The sequence below is a fragment of the Alexandromys fortis genome, unplaced genomic scaffold (genome assembly GCF_014885135.2).
Source record: "Alexandromys fortis isolate MF-2015 unplaced genomic scaffold, M_Fortis_MF-2015_v1.1 scaffold_457, whole genome shotgun sequence".
NCBI lineage: Eukaryota > Metazoa > Chordata > Mammalia > Rodentia > Cricetidae > Alexandromys > Alexandromys fortis.
In genome coordinates, this window is record NW_026068356.1 from 57358 (window position 1) to 68695 (window position 11338).

Consider the following 11338-nt stretch of genomic DNA (forward strand, 5'->3'; position numbering starts at 1 on the left):
TGGGCCTCAGATACAGTTATTTATAGGCAATAGTCTTTTAAGCCTTGCTTTACAAGATTCTCTATTAGATAGTTGCCCATCTGTTGGGTAGAACTTGAATAACAACTGCAATCTGCTTGATGGGGAATCTCCTCCAGCCAATGGTCTTTAAGAGGCTGGACAGGTTTAGGCATTGCTTTGGAGTGGGCAAGGAGGCCCACTCTTCCTTCTCCTCACAAGTTACACCTAGACATTGGGCCCCATTCTTATTTACTTGCTATTATCTGTGAGTTTCCTTCTAATAAAGAAAAACCTTAGAATACTCTACTTAGAGTTAGCTTGGGATCATTTGACATGCTTTTGCCTCATTTACTGGGTTTTGCACCATCTGATATATATTTTCAGTGACATCTGGTAAAGTCACTGATGCCAGAAACTCTCAGCAAAATGATGACACTGTTGGCACAGCTATTGAAAAATCAGGATCTACTGCAAGTAATATATAAATACTAACAAAGATCTTCATAAAATAATATATGACAAACATAAAGTAAGGTCCTTCATGAGCATGAAGACAGATGTTAGGGGAAGGGGCTTGTTCTTCCTGCTTCCCAGCAAGATTAGACTCAAAATAATAAGTGAATTTTAGTTTTCCATGTGAGCACAAATTTATTCTACAGAGCATGCTTGGTTGTTACAAGCTGCCAAGCCATGAAATAAACACACAGAAACTGTATTAATTAAATCACAGCTTGGAACATTAACTCTAGCTTCTTATTAGCTAACTCTTATATTAATTTGGCCAATTTATAGTAATCTGTAATCACCACGAGGTTGAGGACTACCAGCAAAGTTTCAGAATGTCTATCTCTGGTGGAGGCTCCATCGCGTCTCTCTGACTCTGCTTTTCTTCCTCCAAACATTCAGCATAGTGTTCTTTACCTACCTAAGTTCTGCCTTGCTATAGGCCCACAACAGTTTTTTTTAATTCATTAATGGTAATCACAGCACACAGAGGAGACTCTTACATCACCGCCCCTTTTCTGTTTAAATGAAAAGAAAGGTTTTATCTTTAACATAGTAAAATTACTTACAACAAAACAGTTATCAAGCAAGAATTACAGCGATGACTACTTGAAAAAATCCACTCCATTTTGTTTCCCTTCAATCTTTCCAAACTTAGAGTCCTGTTTCAATTTCCTGATGTTGTGGGGAGGATACCTTTTTTGTTCCTGTTGGGTTTGCCTTTGCTTTGAGGTGAACACTTTTCTCATTGCAATCTTAAATTAATGTTCCCCAGGATTTCCACAGAGTGAAATCTGGGCTGCTCTTTGTATTTCTATTCCTCTATTAGTCTGGAACCTGGAGCCCAATGTAACTCAGCATAAGAGTGACTTTACACATGAGAGATAACACACCCATTTAGCCTCAATTTGTTCTTACATGCTTTTCCACTTTTCCCCTCTCCAATCATCACTTCTTTTGCTTCATGTTTTCTTACTCTAAGTTTCTTTTGCTGTTGTGAATTTTTGAGCATATTTTACCATTTCCCTTGTGCTGTTAATCTGAGATAGCTCTTATAACATTTCTGTAAAAGCAAATTGGTTTAATGTGTCTTGGTTTTAAGACAAAGTTGTTATTAGAATACCTAATAGATTTCTGTTGGAGAGCTATAAGCTGATGTATTTCAGTGATCATTCTGCCTGTGGTGTTATTTTTGTCTAATGATGGTCACTAGCCATTCACTCACACACAATGCTCAGACATTTCCTTATGTATTTGCTGACTGCTTTGCATGGACCCTTCCTTGCCAGCCCAGCTGCTAAGCATTTATAAACCAGACTTTTACAGTGAGAACTGAGCTGCATCAGATAGGCAGGAGGAGCAAGATGGAGTCACAGACACAGGTCCTCATGTCCCTGCTGCTCTGGGTGTCTGGTAAGAAATTTAAAAGTGTTATGATCTTTTCATAGTCACTACTTTGTATATAAAAAGTTTACAATGTATTTTGTATTCTTTTGTGGGTGCCTGTGCTGATATCATAATGACCCAGTCTCCATCCTCCATGGCTGTTTCACCAGGAGAGAAGGTCACCATCAGCTGCAAGTACAGTGAGAGTCTTTCATACAGTAAAGATCAGAAGAACTACTTGAACTGGTACCAGTGGAAACCAGGGCATGCTCCAAAACAGTTAATCTTCTATGCATCCACTCGGGATTCTGGGGCCCCTGATTGCTTCATAGGCAGTGGATCTGAGACAGACTTCACTCTCACAATAAGCAGTGTCCAGATTACTACTGCCTACAGCTGTATAAATTTCCTCCCACAGTGCTTCACCCTCAACATAAACTTCTGTGAGTCTCAACAGCTGCCTGCACCACAGGCTGCCCTGCACCTGCACACTTCTCTCTTCCGAAGTGTGCCTAAAACTCTGATCAAAACATTTTTAGAGCTGAGGAAGATATAGGGTTTAAATATCTCTTAATTCTTTTGGTATGAAAATCCTGTACATGAAAATGCAGAGGAGAATTCAGTATTATCTTTCTATGTCTTTTGTAATTCAATACCACAGACTCTTTTGCTTGAGTATAAAGGATTTATCTTTCTGTAGTTCTGGACTTCTGGTACCATCATATTTGGGACACAAGGTTTACATAAAAAAAAAAAACCTGGAAAGATGGTGAGAGGCCCTGCTGGTTGGAGCTTTCAGTCTACCATAACCTGACATCTCTCTCTGAGCTTGGAAACATGGAGGAGTCCCTCCAACACACCTGCCTCCCTAGTGTAAGGCACCCTGTTCTACCCCTGACCTTATTCAGAACTGTCTCTTGTCCCAAATGTCTAATTTATCTCTAATGTGACCATTAACACAGTTCTTTGCAGAAGATGTATTTGTGTTGCCAAAATGGTAATTAGATATTGTACTAGGACCTATTTGATAGGACTGTCCTGCAACCAATGATAACTAAGACTTGTGCTGGGAACTTTATAATAGAATTGTGCTGTATAATGTATATTATGTGATGAGAAAGCCACTGCCCACATCCTTTACATCCCCCTTCTCTGTAAAATGAAGTTCTGAGGCCTCCCAGAAACTTCTTCCCAGAAGACTATTTCTGTCATGTTCGCAGGCAATCCAAAGCTCCAAGTTGCTGCCATTGCCTCTATCACTTTTGAGTGGTGACCAATGTACTGTAAGGAAAATGCCCTGAACTAACAGGAAAAAGAACATTCATGATGGTGTATTTTAAGAAAAACAATTAAGGAATAACATTTTAGCTGACTCATGAGCAGGTTCCATCATATCAGAAGACCATGATTAGAAAGGTTTACCCCAAAAGTTCTTTGTCCTAGGTAACAGTGGAAAAAGAGAAGAATTCATCTTCAGTCACATTTTGTACATTAGATGTATACATTACATTTTTTATATGAGAGAAAATCAGCCATTTTCATGAAATGGGTGGAGAAATGTGGACCTCCTAGTGTGAACAATCTCAGGAACTATCAGCTGAGCTATAGAACATCCTCAGTAATTTAGATGACAGTTGTAGTTTCTGTACAGGGAAACAGCGAGTTCTCTTGGTCTTTTTGGACTTGATATAAAATGACAAGTAATGGGTTAGATTATTGTATCCAATAAGATAGTCCAGGGATAGTAAATGATAGTCCTTATTTTAGGCAAGTCTAAAGTAGTAATTAATATAAGAAGTTTTAGTTTTTCCATTGAAAAAGGATTATTCTGTCCAATTGAAAAAAATAAAAAAAAATATGTATTAAGTAGCTAGTTTATTTTATAATCACATTTTTAAAAGTAGAGAATATAAATGTGTGATAGTGTCCCATCAAAGCTTTAGCTTGCTTGTTTTCAAGCATCTCTCCCAGTCTGTCTTACACCCCCTTGCTGGAGAGGGCACTGTCCATGGAAGCACATTTGGTGTCTGCACTGTGTGCTGCTGCTGAACCCTGTGGAAGGTGCAGGTGATATGATGACATCTGGTTCCTCGTAGCACTAGAGAGTGTGATAAGAGCTTCATAGTAAATTAAGTTTTTTAGCCACTTTAAAATGTAAAAGAAAAATCTGTCAGTAAGTCTCTCTAATATATTTTACTTTAATAGCACATTTGGTTTTTAATACATTCCTACTGCACATAAAAATAAATGCAATTCAAAGGTAATCCTTGTAAAATGGAACTTTTCATAAGGGGCAGGTGATTGAGTCTTAGTGAGCTCATAAGCAAAATTCATGAAAGATAACATATTTTAAATACAGGACATATAACTATTGTCTTAATGTCAGCATTTTGTAATGTAGTCTCTTTCTGGGAGTGGAGTAAAAATCATCATTTTCATTTTTTTGAGCAACATTTTAAATTTATATTATAAATTATTTATTTTTAAAAAGATTGAAGCAAAAAGACTTATGGATATTTAAGAATTCAGACAGACCTTTAATGAAGAGTTGGCATTAACACTCCTGGAACTCATTCAGGCCACTAAAAAAAGGAACAACACCAGACTCATGACATGTAGAAAGCATTACACAGATTACAAAAATAAAGATTAAAAGGGGGAAAAGCCAGAAAGGAGAGACCAATTTCTCTGATTATCATAAAAATGTTCTAATATTTGTGATGGAAATCTAAGAAAATATGAAAAGTTCTGTACACTTTAAACATGATGGTTTCAATTCAGATATGAAAGGTTGGCTCAAAACCAGAAGTATCTATTGTAATCCAACATTAATCTTTGGGAATGCAGAACACTCATATGAACTCATATAATCCCTGAATGGAGCAGAAGTAGAAGGATCTTTCTTGAATATAACTAATAACATATAGCACAGTTATTGGCATGTGCAACTTCCACTGAAGAAAGACTGAATACTTGGTTTCTATTGTCAGCACCAAGACAGACAAAGAGCTTGACATCATGGAGACAGATATTTTCAGTTGCACAATAAACTGACTCAGAGACAGACCATATTGATTGAAAACAATAAACAAATCCAGAATCAGTGCACAGACAACTGATAGTTCACAATGATCTGTGAATGGCATGGAGACACAGGAGCACTGTGATGGGTTATTTGACAAAGTCTCTACTAATGTTGATCGAAAGTATTGGTTAAGATGAAGATCTACAACTGTGTGAGAGCCCACTCTGTTGGAACATATGTGTCCAGGTTCTTCTTGAAGAGGATACAGAGAAGGCTTTGAAGAATTTGAATAACCTTGGTTTAATACACAGGTGGTCCACACACAGTTTTCCTGGGTGTCATTTCATTAACTTCTAGAAAAGCCTGCTCCCTCCATTTGAAATGGGAGAGTGAACAGGAGAGGCTTCTAGTGTTTCATGCATCTAGAACATTTCCTAAAGGATCTGTGTGGGTGCCAGATCAAGAAGCATAGATCTAGGTCTCCATCACTGGAAGAACATTAATGATCAAGAGATCAAGGGTCTGATAGCAACAGAAGTGGTAGAAGATGAGAGAATGACAGATATGGGCAGTTCTAAGCCAAAACATTTTTTATCGTGTGTCTGCTAGACAGTGTTTAGTTGATTGACAAGCCATTTGACAATGGGATTGGATAATAATAATGATGATGATAATGAAACAAAGGTTTTGAAAGAAATTTGTAAGCATACAGTAAAACAAGATAAAACAAAGATTATGAATGATAAAAATAAAATTGCAATTATCCTAAGTGGGGAAAATCAGAGGATTGCTTCTTACATCTTGAAGGAGAAAAAGTTGCATGTTTGCTCTCTCTTATTCATTGTAATTCTCAAACATGAAGCATAGGAAAGAAGCAAGAGGGATAAACACAATGGATATAAAATATCATATCATGAAGTCAAATTACCACACCAAGTTCTTATACTTAGAATACTCGGAACACTAGACGAAATAACTCTTAGATCTGAAAATACTTTCAGGAAACAGCAGGATATAAACAAAGATCATGATATAAAGTCAACATTCCACAATCAATAGGTATTCTGTGAAATAGAAATAAACTTACAAAGAAAAAAGTCAGTGTAAATTCCATTAACAAATTCAAAACACAGTATCTAGGAACCAGTTTAAACAAGAAAGTTAAAGACCCCTACAATGAAATTGTTGGGACATTGAATAATGAAGTTGAAGAAAATCAAGGAGGGAAAAAAAAAACTTTGACACCCCCTAGTTAATATAACCATGCAGGCTGTGGTAACAGTATGATTAAAGAATGCAATCTATGTCAAATTCCCAGGGACATTAATCACAGAGTTGGAAAAATGGTCATGCAAATAATCTCACTTTCATGCAATGAAGTTAGTGTTGCAGTGTTCATCTGTGCATTAATTTAAGCATCTCTTGCTTTGAATTGCATTGAAAGGGTAAAACCTTGGTTTGCAATCAGGAGAGGAAAAGGAAATAATGAGTTTAATGTTGGCTTAGTTTTGAAAGCTCTGCTACATGGGAGTAAGGTCCGATGTGAGACTGTTGTGAGGCATAAAATTAGGACCGGAGTGTGTGGATCAAAGCTGAGCATCTTGTGGAAAGGAAAGTGGAGATCACTGACACACTGTTCTCCCCATAAACACAGAGTTAGTGACCTCAAACTTTCTCAGTGGTCCTGTATTCATCCGTGTTTCTTCACTAAACAAAATAACAGCCTTAAGACCAATGTTTGCTTCATGATCTTATGAGGACAGTCAAGCTGCAATGTACTGCAGTCCTTGAGTAGGGAGCACTAAGCTTCACTTGAGTTATAAAAATATTATGTGAGGATGTGAGGGTTTGAGACATTTCTATCTGTCAAATACCTGAAACAAATTTTCCAACTTGTCCTCACACTGCCAGTACTTACAGTTCAGGTACCATAGAGTAGGGAAATGCTGATTATGAGAGTCACTTCCCAGCTGATCTGAGGTTGTTATTAAAAACTATAGTCCTATATGGAATTGATAGTATGATGAGTGTCCAAAGGGTCATAAAGCCCAGCATCATTATCTTACATGGGTTTTATCATAGGGACATTAACAACATTAACAGAATGTCTGTCATTCTGTCCGCAGGACATGCTGGAGCTCCTAAGCTGGTAGCTGATTGACAGGAAATGTGTATTCTAAGGATATGTGTCTGGTTAAAGGGTAAAAGCTTCCTCCATTTGTTAAGACTCCCTGGGGACTCTGCCTTGACTTCAGAGTGAGGAGATGGAGAGACCTGCTTCACTCTCAGTTATAACTTTTCATTATAAATTTACATTTCCAGCCCCATTCTTTATTTTATCCTCACAGCTCACAGACTCTTTGGTTCCTGATGACATTTATTCAAAGCTTCTTATTGGAGCCAAATTCTTCTTCTAATCTGAACACAGAATACATTCTTTTTTTTCTCTATTTTATTGAGTCCAATGATTTTCTTTTATTGAGAAGTATCTACGCAAATGCAAACTAAGATGTTTTATTAAGATACAAAAATTAGTTTAGGATGAAGAGATGGAACCATGGATAAGTGTCATTCCTGGTCTTGCTGTGAACATAGGTTCAGTTTCCAGCACCATATGACAGTTCACAGCCCATGCCAAAATAGGTTCAAGGGGTACAATGACCTCTTTTAGAATACAAGTGCAAGAACCACAAATGTGATACATGCAGAAAAATCCTCATATACACATAGAATAAATGAGCTGGACAGTGGTGGCACAGCCTTTAATTCCAGCACTCAGGAGGCAGAGAGGTCAGTGGATTTCCATGGGTTTGAGGTCTGCCTGGTCTACAAGAGCTAATTCCAGGACAGGCTGCACAGCTACACAGAAAGCCTATCTCAGAAAACCAAATTAATAAATATAAAGATATCTTTTTAAATATTTTAATTCTGAGAAATCACAGTGCTTTGCAATCCACATCCTTTAGAGCATACAGAGTAATTTCAATGCACTCCTCACCTGGTCCCTCAGAATAACAGAAAGTGACAATTCCAAAAGACCAACCAAAATGTCACCTGGGATACAGTATTGAGAATACTCTAGAGAATTCTTAGCAAATCCTAACTGCAATGGGGTGACACAGGAGCAGCTGTCCCTTGTCAAGATTTTTCTGAGCTGATTTTTATTTTGAGACTTTAGTCAGGTGCAGATTACTGAATGTCTTTAAAGGCAGCTCGTCAGTGCCCAAGAAGCAGCCTCTAGCCCAACTTGCAGATGGGGTCAAGTGTTCTACTCCTTTTGGTACTGCTACTCTGGTTTCCAGGTGAGGGCCTGAAGTGATGGGAGCAGCAACTGTGGCTATTATTGCTTTTTCATGCTTTGATGTTTTGGCAATCGAAATTAAAGCATCTAAATAGTGTTAAGTTTCCATTTTCCTTTCTGGCTTCTCAGAGTGTAGCTCCTGACTGCTGATATAGATTCCACATACATGATAACATCATATTGAGTGGGGTAACCAAAACCCAGAAAGACAGTTATCACATGTACTCACTCAAAAGTGATTTTTAAACATAAAACAAAGCAAAACAGCCTGCAAAGAAAAATCCCATTGAACTTAGACTGCAATGGGAAACCTAAGAGATACATATATGGATCTAATCTATATGGGAAGTAAACAAAAGACAAAATCACCTTAGTAAATTGAGAGCATGGGCGACTATGGGGGGCACTTGAAGGAAAGGGGAGGGGAAGAGAGGGGAACAGAGAAAAATGTATACCTCAATAAAATCAATAAAAATAAGAGCCACATACATGATGCTTTTATACTTGGATGCTTTTAGTAAATGTGACAGCAAGTGGTTTATCATTTTAGGTTCCCCTGGGGACATTGTTCTGCCCCAGTCTCCCACTTCAATACCTGTTTTTCTAGAGCAGAGGGCCATTATCTCCTGTAGGGCCAGTAAGAGTGTCACTAAATATGACATTAGTTATATGCATTGGAACCAACAGAGAAGCCAGGACAGCCCCGCTTTTGCATCTGAACTAGCATCTGTATGTTTTCTGTTTTGATTACTATATGTTATTTTTATCCAGTCTATTCAGTGTTCTTTATGTTTCTTGAACCTTCTTAGGTACATCTTTCTTTAGGTTGGGAAAGTTTTCTTCTATAATTTTATCAAATATATTTTATGGACCGTTGAGCTGTACTTCTTCTTCTTCTTCTTCTACCCCTATTATAATTAGGTTTGGTCTTTTTTATTGTGTCCCAGATTTCCTGAATGTTTTGTCTCTGGGTGGATCTTCTCAATGTAGAAGCAGTAACTGTTCCTGTCTGGATAGATTCCTTAGCACTGAAACAGGGATGACCAGTATCCCCTTCTTGGTGGATAGCCCGTCAGGATAAAACTCCTCAGCACTGAAACAGAGATGCCTGGTAGCCCAAAGACACCAGTCCAGATGGAACTCCTCAGCACTGAAACAGGGACGCCTGGTAGTCCAAAGACCCACGGACAAAAGGGCGAACATGTTGGCAGCGTGGGGTCCAGTAGAACACAGGAGACCCTGCAGCACAAGCCGTCCAGATGGAACTCCTCAGCCAAAAGGCCAGTTTTTGCCAAGAAGAAAACAGGTGCCAAATGGAGTGTCTTTGGTGCTCAACATTCTCTCAGGAATAGATAAGTGCTATCAGGAAAAATCATGTCTCATGCCAACAAAACCTTAAGTTGTTTACATTCCATGTTCCACAGATCCTTGAAGTGGTTGAAGATTACCTATCTAGACATAATCCAATCTCTATGTATCTAAAGAACCTAACTGACCTAACTGTATGTACAACAAACATTAACAACTATTGTTCTATACTAATTAATACCTGTGTAACTTAAAGACTAAAACTTCATGTCAGAATATTAAGTAACCTATAAACAAATATGCAACAAATAAGGACAATGACCTCAATATGTAAACAATATATAAGTATCTAAATCAGAGGTAGGAATAATATATAATTCAATATGAAAATATATCCTAAAAGTTTTATCAATATCCAAAATGTCCTAAACAGAGATAATAACATACCTATATACAATCTGACAAAATAAATTTGTATAGGTGTACAAATAAACAAAAGTAACAAATAATTTGAACTTGTATCAATATACAAAAATTATACCAATGTAAATTATCCATGAATAATAGCTCACAAGTATTCACTCTATTACCCACTATTACTATTCCCCAGTTTTTTTTAAAAACGAACATAGTTTTCACCCCAACCCTCTATCTAATACAAGTAATAATCAATAGCTCCTAAATGGTGTTCCCAGCCCTATGGACAAACATTTTGGACACCAAAGATGTAGGATGTGACCTGCCCCAGTGAAAATGGTACTGAGCCATGTGACTAACATATACTAGAATAATGGGTTAATGTAAGTAAAAAGAGGTAACAAGAAGCCTGAGCTAATGGGACAATCAGATTATAACTTATGGAGACCTCTGTGTGATTTTCTTTGGGGCTTACTGACTGTGGGATTTGGGTAGGACAGAAACCACAACAATCAGGCCCTTGTGTTGCAAATCGCCCCCGAATGTGTGGATAACTGCAGCCACATAAAGCCTGAGACAGCTTGGGAAGTAATTCTTGAAAAAAAAAAAAAAAACAGCATTACACATGGTTTCTTGGTAGCAGCATTTTCTATGGTCTGGTCTGCTTTCTAGAGGCAAGCAAGAACTCTCATCTAAGAGAGGCTTCCTGCCTCAGTTTTAGCTGTAAAGCCTTGCACTTCTTTTAAGAGGTCCTGAGAAGAAATACTTAAGTAATGTTGATAAATAAATAAATTAATTAAAAAAAAGCTGACTTCATGCTTTTCAGTTTTCAGCCTTGGCAGGAAAAGAGCTGTGCCATTTTAAAATGGTGACTTTCTGGGCCAACCTGCTAGAGTAAACTGATTCTTTTAGGCAGGTGGTACAAATATGAAGTGTATGAGTGTTCTGAACACACTGTTGTATCTGGCTTGCTGGTAAGGACCTTGAAACACCATAGAGTTGTGGCAGTAATCATGGCTCTGGCTGGTACCTCAGCCATGAGGCTGAAATCACAGAAAGCTAAGAAATGGGCTGGATCCAGCCATACTTTCCACATAATACTGGGTTTGTCATTTCCTTTTTATATATTCTGTCAGAGTTCAGCAACCTGAAGTCCAGCTAGGTTCTGTGAATTCTTTTATTGCTTTTGATTTTAATTCACACTTAAATTTTTTTTTTATCTTAGGATGGCAACATTTTCTGGTGCTGTGGTCTATTGGTTTCTATAAAATAAATACTTGATATAGGTTGGCTGAAACTCCTTCTGGAGAGGATTTTATATGGTCACTATGTCAATAGGACCACTTTAACCTACTTTAAACATGGCTGACTTCTAGATTATTCTTGAATATGCATTT

The 11338-nt window shown here is 37.6% G+C and overlaps 1 gene segment (V, D, J or C); it reads left to right on the forward strand.

Moving 5' to 3' along the window:
* Positions 1 to 1868: 1868 nt before the first annotated feature.
* LOC126495367 (immunoglobulin kappa variable 4-1-like) overlaps positions 1869 to 11338 on the forward strand; it is a 15403-nt gene continuing 5933 nt past the window's right edge. The window contains 2 exon segments of the V gene segment in view: positions 1869 to 1915; positions 2002 to 2222. Of these exon segments, the coding sequence occupies positions 1869 to 1915; positions 2002 to 2222 (268 nt within the window).